Source organism: Mytilus galloprovincialis, chromosome 7 (assembly GCF_965363235.1).
Source record: "Mytilus galloprovincialis chromosome 7, xbMytGall1.hap1.1, whole genome shotgun sequence".
NCBI lineage: Eukaryota > Metazoa > Mollusca > Bivalvia > Mytilida > Mytilidae > Mytilus > Mytilus galloprovincialis.
In genome coordinates, this window is record NC_134844.1 from 4,572,134 (window position 1) to 4,587,826 (window position 15,693).

The 15,693-nt window shown below is 33.4% G+C and overlaps 1 protein-coding gene across 1 annotated transcript; it reads right to left on the minus strand.

Annotated features, from left to right (window-relative positions):
• Window positions 1-100: 100 nt before the first annotated feature.
• LOC143082158 (uncharacterized) lies at window positions 101-9,510 on the minus strand. Its single transcript, XM_076257720.1, has 4 exons — window positions 9,427-9,510; window positions 6,186-6,465; window positions 5,304-5,456; window positions 101-973 (listed from the first exon to the last, which is right to left on the minus strand). Exons 1-4 carry the CDS (start codon window positions 9,477-9,479, stop codon window positions 137-139), a joined length of 1,323 nt encoding a protein of 440 aa, XP_076113835.1. The 5' UTR covers window positions 9,480-9,510; the 3' UTR covers window positions 101-136.
• Window positions 9,511-15,693: the final 6,183 nt, after the last annotated feature.

The following is a 15,693-nucleotide window of genomic DNA, read 5'->3' on the forward strand; positions in this document are numbered from 1 at the left end:
GACTTTCGATACAAAATTAAACAAAAATATGATAATTTCCATTAACATGATTAATGTCTAGAAATTGATATTTAGAATACAAGTTAAAGTTAAACCTAAATACTGTTAACATTCCTTTATTTTTCTTTTCTTATATTTAAAAGCTACAATCGATCAATTTCTGCATTATACAAAAAAGTTCATATTTTTCATTCCATTTGACAAGGTCTGTTTCTTTAACTATATAAGAAAAAGTATTATTTTCATTTTCAACTTTATTAACAACCATGAGTTTCATTCCATCAGGCACTACAACAAGTCCTGCTATTTCTTCCTGGTTAAAGGATAAACCTGCCATACACTGCTGAAAACACTGCTCAGTAGATCGCTTCAAATGTGTAGCAAACAATACATGTGTTCCATATTTATTGTAGGATGATATTTCCACTACAATTTTTACTTGCCTTTCCTCAATGGTATCTTTTAACAGAACAAGATGTGGTTTATGTGGCTCAAAGTACTTGTGTAATAAATAAGGCTTAACAAGGAAGTTGCCTGGATTTTCAAGCAAAAGAGACATATCAGTATCTGTATTTGGATCAAGATTTTTTGTGTTTTCAATGTCTGACAAGATATTGTTCCCTGTAGGTGACGGAGAACGTGACCTCGATCTGGATCTAAAACCATTAGCTTTAGGATGCAAAATGTTCTGACGTAACCGTACTCTACCTCGAACTTGACCATTTTGATGTTTTAACTCTTCATATTCCAGCTGATCCTCATGACAACCATAAACTAAGCAGTGAAGAACTCCATTTTCTATTGAGCTGTTAAATGAAGGATTTGATGGTGGTATAACTGTAAAATTGTCAGTCTCCCCAAAAACTGTTACATTTAAAATATTGTCTATAAAGAATTTCATCATTAGTTCTCCCATTGAATGAAACCCTTCCAGCATAGCATGAAGTATGGTCTGAATATCCAATGTATTAATCTGAAAAATGATTATTATAACAAGTTAAAATAAGAATACTGTCAGTATGTAGTATAGCATGAGTTCATTACACAAATTAAGTAACTGCAATCATTCTCTGAAATAGGTATAATGTTAATTACTATTTTGTTTCTACTTGTGTTTTTGTTATCTATCATACCATTATACAGTTCAGTGTATGTAATGATTTTTATTGTACATATTTTTATGCACCTTTTATAAGTCAATTGATCATGATCAGAAGGGGGAAGGTTGAGATCTCAAACAAGAGCATACATACTGAAATGTCTCACTTGCTTTACTGATTTTGAAAGCCTTAAAAATTAAGGTCTTACTACTTAGAAATAATCAATGATCCATGAAATTTATGTCAAGGTCAGACAAACAATACATGTACACCTTGCATTGTTCTATATACCAAATATTGGTAATCTATATAACTATATAGTATCTGAGAAACTGACCTAATCACGAGACTTAACATTGAGCAAGGAACCATGAAATGAGGTCAAGGTCTAATTAACCCTGCCACACAGACAAGTGCATCTTATAATTATTATATAAGGTAGGATGATGCCTGTCAGATGGACACCTGCACCTTACAATCATTCAATACAGCAAACATAACTGACTGTTTACTTATACTTTTTGAAAAATGACCATATCAAGAAAAATTTGAAAGAGGTTAAGGTCAAGTTAACTCTGTCTAACCGGTGCAGATATAAACCCAAGATTTTGTATGACTGTCAATCAGACACCCATCCACCAAACCCCAAAGGACATGGAAGATCTGAAGTAAACAACTACAGGTCACAATGCATACACAGCCTTCAACAATAATCAAAATCAATACCAGATTGTACGCTATCAAAGGAACAGGGAAATAAAATGGGAAAGAATCTGAATAAACACCCTGTAAGAAGGTACAAAGTTGAACATTGCCATAGAAAAAATGAAAATAAACAATAGGGACCCAAAATTGTCTCTTTTTTATATCAATTTTAGTATTAAAAAAAATATTCAAAATTTTGAAGAAAAAAATATGAACCCCCAAAATAAAATTTGAAAAAAAATCCGCCCAAACTTTTTGACCCCCCCTCCTTCCCTTTGAGTAATTACCCCCAAACTAATTCCCAGCTTTCCCTTTGTTGTGTGGAACCTTGTAGTACAATTTCAGAGAGATCGATACACTTACACACAAGTTATTGTCTTGAATTTAGAAAAATGCTTGTTTTTGGCCCTTTATTCCTAAACTGTTGGTACCATGACCCCCCAAATCAATCCCAACCTTCCTTTTGTGGTATTGAAACTTCTGGTAAAATTTCATAGAGATCCATTCACTTAAACTAAAGTTTTTTTTGCATTCGTATAAAAATGAATCAAAATATAACTAAAAACAAAGAACAGAGTCAGAAACAAACTTCTTATGAGATGGTAGCGACTATTTATACTAGTTATACATTCTATATGACCTATATGAGAGAAAGGGAAAGAAAAGAAATACACATTTTACATGTTTAAAAGACAAAATTACTGTTGGCATTAGAAATTATTATTAGAAGTTTGTTGTTTTCTAGAAGAATTTAAAAACATGTATAAAAATACAAATACTTTGATCATAAAACAAAAAAAAACATCTACATGTATATATATATATATGTCAACATACATACGGTCTCCCACAAAAAAAAATGTCAATTTAGTTTGTTTGGCTTTGACTGGATGTAAGTATGATAACGGCCCTATTTGACTCAAAATATCGTCATGATCACGTCCATTATTTCAGGATGAAAAGTGTTTTAAGTTGATGAATTAACAACAAATTGAAATTGAACAAATTTGTCTCACGTTTCCAAATTTACATTTGAATTTTTACCAAAAATATGCCTCTATATCAGTGCTAAGTGTTTATTGTTTTTTTGTTAGTTGGTGTATTTGTGCTTCGTACCCATTTACTGACTTAATAGCCATTGCAACAGATTTTTACATTTTGTTCTTATGTTGTACTGCAACACCACTGTCCCAGTTTAGGGGGAGGATTGAGCACTTACAAATATGTTTAACCCCGCCACATTCATAATGTGCCTGTCCCAAGTCAGAAGCCTGTAATTCTGTTGGTTCATGTCTGTCATATATATGTTTTTCGTAAATTGTATTGTATAAATTAGGCTGTTAGTTTTCTGGATTGAACTGTTTTACGTTTTTCATGTCGGGGCCTTTTATAGCTGGCTATATGGTATGGGTCTTTCTCATTGTTGAAGGCCGTAGGGTGACCTATTATTACTCTTCGTCATTTGAACTCTAGTTGATAGTTGTCTCATTGGCAATCCTACCACAGCTCCTTATCTTTATATTACTCTGATACAGATTTGATGAAATTTTCCAAATCTTCTAAATTTTTACCAAATTTAGACTTGAAAGAAATAAAGTGCAGTAATCCAAAAAACAAAAAATTTAAGTCAGATATCTTATTTATCATAACATACGATCATGTATAATAATCATAATGTTACAAGATCTGTTTGTCGACACAAGCGCTATGTTTCTGATCCTGAAAAACAATGGAAACTTGCCTTCTCTCTCTGTTTTTGTTCATGTGTTGTTGGAAAATTGAAATTGATGCTAATTATGATGTCAAAGAATGATTATCTAATCTAGCTATTGTTCAAAGTATGATTCATTGTTATAACAGCCATTGCAATGGTAAATAAAGTAAATAAAAGAAAGACATGAACAAGTAAAACAGTAAGAAACAATACTGTATCAAACTGTATGCCTGTTAAATGTTTTTGGTAAAATTTGTTAATATGTTGATAACCTCATAGTAAAATGGCATTTCTGTACTTATCACCGTCTTTATAACCATAGTTTTATCATAATATTAAAAAAAGAATGGCAAAATAACTATGTTTGAATTTCAGGCGCTAACAATAGCTCTTATCATATATCCCCCTTTATAGTATTTTTTTTCTCAAGTGTCTTTAAGAAGTCCAATTACTCCCCCCCCCCCCCCAAAAAAAAAGTTTCTAAAGAGAACACTTCAATTCTAAGGATACTCTGGATACTCTAGCATGATCTTTATTCAAATATAGAAAAAGAGGTTGTGTATTCCACATTGTAGTCCAACTATAATAAATAGACAAGAATCCAACATGATATCTTCAACAACGAAGAGTGCACACGCTGAAATGTCTTGCCTGCTTTACTGACCATTTACTGATTGCTTTTATGTTGACAGTCCTAAAGATAAAGTTTTACTTCAAGTATCACATATATATATGCATAAACTTAAAACTATCAATGATCCATGAAAATGAGGTCCTGGTCAGATAAACCAAGCCAGACAGACATATACACCTTACAATCATTCCACACACTAAATATAGTTGACCTATTACTTATAGTATCTTAGGAAAGATCAAAACACAAAAACTTAACAGTGACTAATGAACCATGAATATGAAGTCAAGGACAAATGACACCTGCCAGACAGACATGTACACCTTACATTCATTCCATACACCAAATATAGTTGACATATTGCTTATAGTATTAGAAAAACAGACCAATACACAAAAACTTACCATTGACCAATGAACCATGAAAATGAGGCAAAGGACAAAAATGACACCTGCCAGACAGACATGTACACCTTACAATCATTCCATACACCAAATATAGTTGACCTATTGCCTAAAATATAAGAAAAAACTTAAACACAAAAACTAAACATTGACCAATGAACCATAAAAATGAGGTCAAGGACATATGACATATGCCAGACAAACATGTACACCTTACAATCATTCCATGTACACCAAATATAGTTGACCTATTGTTTATAGTATTAGAAAAACAGACCAAAACACAAAAACTTGCCATTGACCAATGCACCATGAAAATGAGGTCAAGGTCAGATGAAACCTGGCAAACTGACATGTACACCTTACAATCATTCCATACAACAAATATATTTGACATACTGCTTACCTTATCTGAGAAACAGACTTAATCACGCAACTTTAACCTTGATCACTGATCCATGGACTTAAACTTGTCAATGATAACGCTACATGTATGAAAAGTCAAGGAAAAACATTTTCCCGCCAAAATTTCAATGGCTAATATCTCGAAAGAAAACAACCATGGTGAACTATATATTTTTTTTTTGCTCTTTTGATTCCATTAGGGTTAATCCCCTATCAATATATGCTAGTGTTTTGAAAAGTTTATAGTTTTTTTTGAAACTGAGAAGCCAATTCCCTTAACATTTGCTTAAAGGCCACAAGATAACTTGGCAGCCATCTTTTCCCAAAAGTTGTTGCCTTACCTCTCCAGCCTGTCTTACAACTGGAAGTACATCAGCAATTCTGCTCGGCAAAGTGGCTGATGAGTATGGTATATTATTTCCAGCACCTTGCCACACATCTTTGTGAAAACCATCATAAAGAGTCGTTGGAGCAACATTATTTTGAGGGGTCATCTAAAATACATGTTGAAAGATTATTCATCAAATTTATTGATTTTTATTGCATGAAACAACGAAACAGGATCTGCTTACCCTTCTGTGGCACCTTTTATCATTCCCAGTTTACTTGTCTTGTACCTAGAGAATCTAACTATATGTCTATTAGTGCATATGGAATACATATTTTTTGCTCATTAATATTCTGTCAGCTGAGCCAAGCATACGTCTGCAGTTATTATCTTAAGTCCTGATCCTGATCCTAGGGTACATTAAATGCAATAGCAGCTTAGAAAAAATTACAAATAAACAATCTTTGACAAGAGATTTGGGAAGAAATATGAGGGCTTAAAAGCAATAAATGGATCAAACATAAACTATAGACAATTTTAATCACGTTTTAATGAAGTAACAAATTCATTTGATCATTTTGATTGGTTTGCATAAATTGTTGACTTGTTCCTTTGAAATAAAATAGATCGGTCTTCAAAGTCAAAACTTTCACTTTGTTTCTGATATGCTATCAATTGTCTATGATTTTGAATGTCTTTACTTATCAATGAAAAAATGCTGTTACCTAAAATGAAAGTTTTTTTCTCCCTTAGTCATATTTTTCCTTTTTGATGATGTATCAGCCTCATTGCCCCCTTCATCTACAGTTAGTTTCCTAACTGATGATGTTCCTGGGGATGCCTGTACTCATACTTTGTGAAAGGTCATTTTAACTGTGTTATACATGACAATTACCTGAACAAGTAAAGCTGTTCTCAAGTTTGCCATAACATCTACAAATAATTGCCATTTCTGAGATGGTACTGAATGGTAATCTAATTCCAAATATAGATGTTGTACTGCAGGTTTTGTTGGAGCACAGGGCCAATCAACCTTCAAAAACTCATCAGTGTCTATAACTGGATTTACTTTTCCGTCATCAACTTTTTGAAAGCATATTCCAGTTATCTCCCCTGTAACATCGTTGTCCAAATAAGAATTTCCTAGTGACACACATGGTACTCTTCCTCCATTTCTAGATATAAAATAAATATAATTAACTTGTATTGGAAAGCAAAAGTCACAAGCAGACAATTAATTTCAGAAGATAGACTCGACAAGTCCATGCCAGGACACTTTTTATCACATTTTTAGCGTATAATATTGAGTACAATAAAGTTTTGCTCAATGTCGAAGGCAGTACAGCAAGTAAAGTGATCCAGAGCTATTGAAATCCATGTGGGATTTTGGTACTTGTAGCTGATACATTTTTTTCTCAGTTAAGGTAGATGGGGGTCTAAATTAAAATTGATAGAACTTTTCTACAAGCTACAGCTTCAGATTTGGTATAGATTATACATTTGTACATGATAAACCCAATTTTTTGTGATAGAAAGAAAATTACAAAATAGATTTTTCAAGATAAAATATGAGAAGATATAGCTCTTATAATGTGCTGAAAATAAAAAGAAAAAGGAAAAAATAGGGTCATGGGACTTTTTTATTGCTACAAAACAAAATAGGTAAATTCATAACACATAAATTTATAAAAGTTACATTATCTGAGTTATCTCCACTTATATCATGTATACATGTATATGGCAAAGTTGAAAAAGATTGAATCAAACAAAAAATATTCTGTATTTGTAAATAACAGTCCAAAAATATGATAAAGCACATGTAATTTCTTCATTTAGATGATAAGTGTTATAAATGAATTAATTTCTTCTCTCAAAATTTGCACATTTCATTGAAGATGTAGACCAATTGTTTTCTGCTATTTCAATAAAATTGAGAATGGAAATGGGGAATGTGCCAAAGAGACAACAACCCGACCATAGAAAAAAACAACAGCAGAAGGTCACCAACAGGTCTTCAAAGTAGCGAGAAATTCCCGCACCCGGAGGCGTCCTCCAACTATCCCCTAAACAAATATATACTAGTTCAGTGATAATGAACGCCATACTAATTTCCAAATTGTACACAAGAAACTAAAATTAAAATAAAACAAGACTAACAAAGGCCAGAGGCTCCTGACTTGGGACAGGCGCAAAAATGCGGCGGGGTGAAACATGTTTGTGAGATCTCAACCCTTCCCCTATACCTCTAGCCAATGTAGAAAAGTAAACGCATAACAATACGCACATTAAAATTCAGTTCAAGAGAAGTCCGAGTCTGATGTCAGAAGATGTAATCAAAGAAAATAAACAAAATGACAATAATACATAAATAACAACAGACTACTAGCAGTTAACTGACATGCCAGCTCCAGACTTCAATTAAACTGACTGAAAGATTAGGATTTCATCATACATGTCATATGAACATCAGGCACAATCCTTCCCGTTAGGGGTTTAGTATCATACCATCATAACATATATGAGAAGAACATAACCCGTGTCATGCCAACAACTGGTTTTTGAATAAATGTGTTTAGTTCCGATGCAAAGACCCTATAAGTGAATCAATATGAACGCCAAAATATGCAACCAATGTATTTTACAATCCAAGATGGTGGAAGACATCAGATCTATCTTAAATCAGTATAAATTCTGCAGTTACATCAGGTCCTCATCAAAACAAAAGAACAAATGTCCCCAACTTTGCACATATTATATCTTTCCAAAGAACTTTTTATAAATTTTTAATTTTGGACCCTTTGGACCTTAATGTGGAACAATTTAAAAACGGGGCCCAAAATCAAAAATCTAAATACAAAGTAGACTTGGCATATATCACAATACAGTACATTGTAATTTAATTTTTTATGAAATCAAACAAAGTGTAATGGAGGGGAAGATTAGGAGGGATCCTGATCCCGAAATCCCGGGCTTAATAACACCAGATCCCGAAATCCCGGGCTTAAAAACACGAAATCCTGAAGTCCCAAAATTTCGTAAAAAAGAATTCCCAGATCCCGAAAAAGGTCAATCCCAAATTCTAATGCAGTTATTTTGTATCAATGGTTCTGATTGGATGACAGTTAGTGTAAAATTCTCTATCTCCTTGTCTGTCATTTGTCTGTAACTAAGGAAGTCGACATTTTGAATTGCTGAATACATTGACATGTTATTTCTACAATAATAAGCCAAAAAACTCACATGTTGCACCTAAAAATCTTCTTTTTATTAAATTTTATTATATTTTGAAGCGGCAGTCGCCAGAAAACCCCCGGTGTTTATGTTTGACGCCGGAAGCATACCTATGACGTCACCAAGTGTACGTACCAAGGAGGATAACATTTTTTCGCGGAATTTTCTTTAATGAAGCTTTGACACTGAATTAATGATTGAAATTTAATTAGGAACTTGTTTTGCATTTGAATAGAGATAACTGTATTGTATTTGAAGTTTTGCGGACGTCCATCAGTAGTTTTACTGTCGCAAATACCCGTTTACCTGTCTCCGCTACGCGTCGCCAGTTAAACTAAATTTGCGACAGTAAAACTACCGATGGACGTCCTTAAAGCTTCTAATACAATACAGTTATCTCTTGAATCCTGTGCTTAAAAACACCTGGTCCTGGAGTCTTGATAAAGGTCATATCCTCCCTCTTTAATTTTACAAATGAAATAAAAATATTTTTCTGAAGATATCAGGGGTCTGTTGTTTTAACGCAGTATTCCTTATTTGGAAAACAAACTGTCAAAACATGCTTATGGATAATTATGGCCGAATTGTTACTGTGGCCGAACTGGATGTGTGACCGGAACGTCTCAAAGGCTTCGGATAGCAGTAAACAGCCCTGCTTGTTAACTCAACTCGGGAGTCATAACTTCAGTTCTTCACATTTATACTCCTGAACTACAGGCTTCATATAAACCCAATTGTAAACATAGTCAAGGGAGACGGCAGGCCAAGGAACACTTCACCAATTTTAGGGCGACTGGTCCTTTTTTGATAGGTTACAATATGTACACATGAAGTTCCTGCAAATAATCTTTTCAATAAAAAAAAGAAATGTATGACGTCGTGTAATTTACTGCCGTTAACAAAACCTTTTTTTGAATTGGCGATAGTCGCACTTTCGATCCCTTTCTCTTTCCGCCATACTGTGTTCCGATTACAAGGTTGTTTCGGCACACAGCTACGTCGGCCATACTTCGTTTAGTTTCAGCCATGAAGTTGTATGGTAGTTTTTTTTTTATCTTATAAATATTTTTTATATAAATTGAGGAGGAATATATAATAAACCTCGTTAGTTTGCTGTCTAAACAACAATTAGACACAACATTATTTTTTCTTACACCAAGTTTATTTCTTGCAATGTTTTTTTTTCTTCAAAAAATACCCATATATCAGTTCCATGATTTCCGTACATTATTCATCGATTACAATGAATTCAGTAGTACAGCATAATGAAATAATATGTTATAATTAAGAAGATTAAATCTTATTTCTGCAATCTAGACTTTAATGTATACATAGAACTAGTCACATTCAGAACTTTTAGGTCCAAAAATGAACTGTCTCCTGAATTCACATTATTAAGACTCCAAACCTCACTACAATAAAGCAAGATTGGACCTACTAATGAATCAAATAGTTTTTCTAAAAGTTTACAAGAATTATCCAAGTATAATTGGTGAAAAGCAATCCTATGACTTCTTATAATATTGAATTTCCTTCTGTATCATTTGGAAACAAATAAAGAAAACTAAAACTGCCAGTGTGGTCACAAAAGGAAACCCCCTGAATGTTAAATTTGATGTATGCCTTTTTGTGCTACTTTGTTACATTTGTTGTTTATGTAGTGATATTAAGATGATAACACAATATTGACTGTTGTACCCCTATTTTTGACATTTTTACTCTTTGAGTATGTTTGTTTTGTTCATGCATCGTTGACAATGTAATGGAATTTGATGCGACTGTCATACAAGTGAGAGGTTTAGCTAGCTATAAAACCAGGTTCAATCCACCATTTTCTACATTAGAAAATGCCTGTACCAAGTCAGGAATATGACAGTTGTTATCCATTCGTTTGATGTGTTTGGACTTTTGATTTTGCCTTTTGATTTTTGATTTTCCTTTTTGAATTTTCCTCGGAGTTCAGTATTTTTGTGTTTTTACTTTTCACATGCACTAGTACTGCAATACTATGAGTAAAAAAGACTGTCAAAATTGTCACAGAAGAAAACAGATCCGAACTTGACAATTTCCAGACTTCTTGGAGTCCACTTTTACATGTAAGTCAACTTGAAGGATAATATTTACAGTTTAATGTTTACAGTTTTTATCGACTGAACACAAACATTGCTAAAAATCATTATTGAAGGGCCTGAACTAATAAGGAATCAGCTGATGAGTTCGTCCATTTGAAGATCTTGTTAAGCTGATAATTTTTGCTGCTTTTAAGTTTCAATCTATTAATCAGTATTATTTTCAAGATTAAAGACAATAAAATGTTCCGCAGGGCGCAGCTTGATACGACCGCAGATTTCGAACCCTGACTTGTGACAGTTGGGGCAAGTATGGACATAACATTCAAGCTTGATACAGCTCTGAATTTGAATTGTGATTAAATATTTGACACAGCATAGGTTTCTGACACAGAAAGAATGTGGTCTAAGAACTTAAAAAATTGAAATTGGACATTTACCTATTATGGTCTAATATCCAAAATCTAAATACATGGTTAGATTCAGCATATCAAAGAACCGCATATATTCAATTTTTGTTGAAATCAAACAAAGTTTAATTTGGACCCCGATTTGGACCAACTAGAAAACTGGACCCAAAATCAAAAATATAAAGACATATTCCGATTTAGATGTTGGGTTGATGTTTAGACGAGTCGTATATATGTATACCAGCTCCCAACCTCTATATCTGGAGTCTTGAATATCAACCAGTATCATATTAATATATTTGAAATCTCGAGTTTTATTTTGTCAACCTATAATTGACTTTCTCCTCAATTTATTTCACCGTTATTATAATTCTTCATGACAATAAAAAGTTAATAAAAGGTGAAAGTGAACGTGAAGTGTTATTTATATGAGGAAATACTTTTTACAAATTATGTTTACTTTTTGTGAAATAAAAGTATAAAGACCTGAAATGATTGTACCATACGTGAGAACGTCTTTGGAAGATTACTTATTTTCTTTGTAAAATAATACAGGTGTGCTGGCTAATTCATTTTGTAATATAACTTAAATAATCCAACCCGACTTCTAATTGTTATTTAAGGGGAAAGATTTTAAAGAAACTAATATATTTTACAGTTAAATTTTACTGCATTTAATAATATTGTATACATTCATTTTAAATGAATGCTTATCGGGTTTTAAATCAGTAAAATTTAATGTGAAATTTTGAACAGTAATTGAAAGTATGGTTCATAATATGAATGAGTCACAATGTTGTCGTCGTTTAATTATAAATAAACGAATTGAAAATTAAAAGGCGAAATGAGCATCTGAGACCTTTGAGTTACATTCACTTAAGCTTTTTCAATTTATAGTTTTACACTTGATAAAAAAAAAACAGTTTGATACATTTTCGGTGACTGACACAAATGTAAACGAATGCACCTAGTGCACACCTCTCAATCTCCCTCTAGCAAAATGTATTAATAAAGTCGTAATTAAGTTTAGAGAACTTTAACCTCTATCAAAGTAACTGGTAGATTTACTATGAAAAAAGTTTATGTAAAATTTACCCTTAAACAACTTAATGTATCAATCTAAACTTAAATCAATTTTAGAAAGCACTTTTAACAACCTATTATAATATAAATGTATATGTATCCTACAAGGATGTATCAATTATAACAGTTACTGAGCATATAAAAAAGTAGATAATAGTTGCATACACAATCTGGGGGGGAAATGCTACAACACAACACAAGTTCGATATAAGATATGATATTTTTATTGCAATTAATTGTACTGCAGCATCATACGACAAATAATAGTATACAACAGAGCATGGAACGACAACCACCGGATGACAGAGTTTAATTAATAGTATACAACAGAGCATCGAACGACAACCACTGGATAACAGGGTTAAATTAATAGTACACAACAGAGCATCGAACGACAACCACTGGATAACAGGGTTTAATTAATAGTATACAACAGAGCATCGAACGACAACCACTGGATAACAGGGTTTAATTATACAACCATGGAAGTAATATTGGAAGGAATAACATCGTCGTCACTTCAAAGGTTTCATCTGCGTTACCGCCCATCTTTCAATAACTCGTTAATTGGTTCAATATCTGGCATGGAAGTTTATTCTCCGCATGTGATCGATCAAATCACTGACACTTATCGGTCATTTTCGTGTTCACGGAGAACTACGAACAGACAAGTTTTTGTCGAATATACATGCGAAGTAACCCGAATAGTCCATTCGTTACATTCCGTTGATGTACGCTGCCGAAAAGAGTCATTCGTTCAATTTTTATTTTAGTCCAATTTTTCCCTATTTTTGGTTAGTTTGAACTTAATAGTTAAAACCGACAGCTATCACATACGAAATTGGAGAACAAAGTTGTGTCATTTCAATTTTAAAATTTACAGACAATTAAAAAACCATTTCCGTATAAAGTTAAGAAGATGACTGTACAAAAAATACGTTTGGACACCCTTTATTAAATACGAAAAATCTAAATCTCTCGTGTATTTATAGTCAATTAAATTATTAACAATTCTAAACGGTTCTATCCTTCAATTTAAGTTCTTGATACATAAACTAATTTGTGTAAAAATGAATTTACCGTAAGACAGATAGATGCAAGCCCATTTCGTCGGTTTGTTATTTTTTTTGCTGTATAGCTTATTATATTAATACAAGCATTCCACAATAAACACTTTTTAAATATATATTTACGAAAATATTATCCCCGTTTTAGTTGTCCAGTTTCAATAATGCAATCAATGACATTTATGACATATACATAAATTTAGAATACTTGAAAGTAAATATTATTTCATTCAATCTCGATAAACTTTGGTTGCCTTCGGCTGTTGTTTGCTCTATGGTCGGGTGGTTGTCGCTTTGACATATTCACCATTTCCTTTCTCAATTTTATTTGCACATTTCAACAGTAAAAAAATCTATGCCTACATTTGCCTACATTATTTTGTTAAACATCATGTGAAACCTGATCGATTCATCGGTATTTAACTGTTTAACTCGGGATCCGCTTTTAACCGGAAAATACTTTTAGAACAGTTTAAAACAAACGGTAAAAAGCAAAAATATGCTAAATTAAATACAATTTTCCATGTTAAACTGCTGTAGTTTGAACAATTCTCGTCCGTTTTTCAAGTTTTTTTCACCATTCGATTTCTTTCTAAAGGTAGATATTCTATGTGATACAGCGCTACCTTGTTATTAATAAACTAGGGGTTTCCCACAGGTGCGCTATAATTACCGGACTCGATAAAACCACGTGACTGATAAGAAATTCCAGATGCCTTTTACAACCGCGGTAACGCAGATAGTAACCAAAGGCGTCTTACCGCTGAGACTATAATTGGATGAAATCGTATGACTTTAGTACAGAGCTCAGCATGCTATAAATACATGCTAATTAGTCGTTGTTATTCCTTCTAAATATTACTTCCATGATACAACAGAGCATCGAACGACAACCACTGGATAACAGGGTTTAATTATACAACAGAGCATCGAACGACAACCACTGGATAACATGGTTTAATTAATAGTATACAGCAGAGCATAGAACGACAACCACTGGATGACAGGGTTTAATTAATAGTATACAACAGAGCATCGAACGACAACCACTGGATAACAGGGTTTAATTAATAGTATACAACAGAGCATCGACCGACAACCACTGGATAACAGGGTTTAATTAATAGTATACAACAGAGCATCGAACGACCACCACTGGATAACAGGGTTTAATTATACAACAGAGCATCGAACGACAACCACTGGATAACAGGGTTTAATTAATAGTATACAGCAGAGCATGGAACGACAACCACCAGATGACAGAGTTTAATTAATAGTATACAACAGAGCATCGAACGACAACCACTGGATAACAGGGTTAAATTAATAGTACACAACAGAGCATCGAACGACAACCACTGGATAACAGGGTTTAATTAATAGTATACAACAGAGCATCGAACGACAACCACTGGATAACAGGGTTTAATTATACAACAGAGCATCGAACGACAACCACTGGATGACAGGGTTTAATTATACAACAGAGCATCGAACGACAACCACTGGATAACAGGGTTTAATTAATAGTATACAACAGAGCATCGAACGACAACCACTGGATGACATGGTTTAATTAATAGTATACAATAGAGCATCGAACGACAACTACTGGATAACAGGGTTTGATTATACAACAGAGCATAGAACGACAACCACTGAATAACAGGGTTTAATTAATAGTATACAGCAGAGCATAGAACGACAACCACTGGATAACAGGGTTTAACTATACAACAGAGCATCGAACGACAACCACTGGATAACAGGGTTTAATTATACAACAGAGCATCGAACGACAACCACTGGATAACAGGGTTTAATTATACAAAAGAGCATCGAACGACAACCACTGGATAACAGGGTTTAATTATACAACAGAGCATCGAACGACAACCACTGGATAACATGGTTTAATTAATAGTATACTACAGAGCATCGAACGACAACTACTGAATAACAGGGTTTAATTATACAACAGAGCATAGAACGACAACCACTGGATAACAGGGTTTAACTATACAACAGAGCATCGAACGACAACCACTGGATAACAGGGTTTAATTATACAACAGAGCATCGAACGACAACAGTTTAATTATACAATTATACAACAGAGCATCGAAAGACAACCACTGGATAACAGGGTTTAATTATACAACAGAGCATCGAACAGCAACCACTGGATGACAGGGTTTAATTATACAACCGAGCATCGAACGACAACCACTGGATGACAGGGTTTAATTAATAGTATACAACAGAGCATCGAACGGAAACCACTGGATAACAGGGTTTAATTATACAACAGAGCATCGAACGACAACCACTGGATAACAGGGTTTAATTAATAGTATACAACAGAGCATCAAACGACAACCACTGGATAACAGGGTTTAATTAATAGTATACAACAGAGCATCGAACGACAACCACTGGATAACAGGGTTAAATTAATAGTATACAACAGAGCATCGAACGACAACCACTGGATGACAGGGTTTAATTAATAGTATACAACAAAGCATCGAACGACAACC

Coding starts and splice junctions, on each gene's coding strand:
- LOC143082158 (XM_076257720.1), bottom strand. CDS start 9,479: ATGGCGGAAAGAGAAAGGGATCGAAAGTGCGACTATCGCCAATTCAAA. Junction 6,466..9,426: donor TATCGCCAATTCAAAAAAAG/GTTTTGTTAACG, acceptor TTTTATATCTAG/AAATGGAGGAAGAGTACCAT. Junction 974..5,303: donor TTGTAAGACAGGCTGGAGAG/GTAAGGCAACAA, acceptor ATCATTTTTCAG/ATTAATACATTGGATATTCA.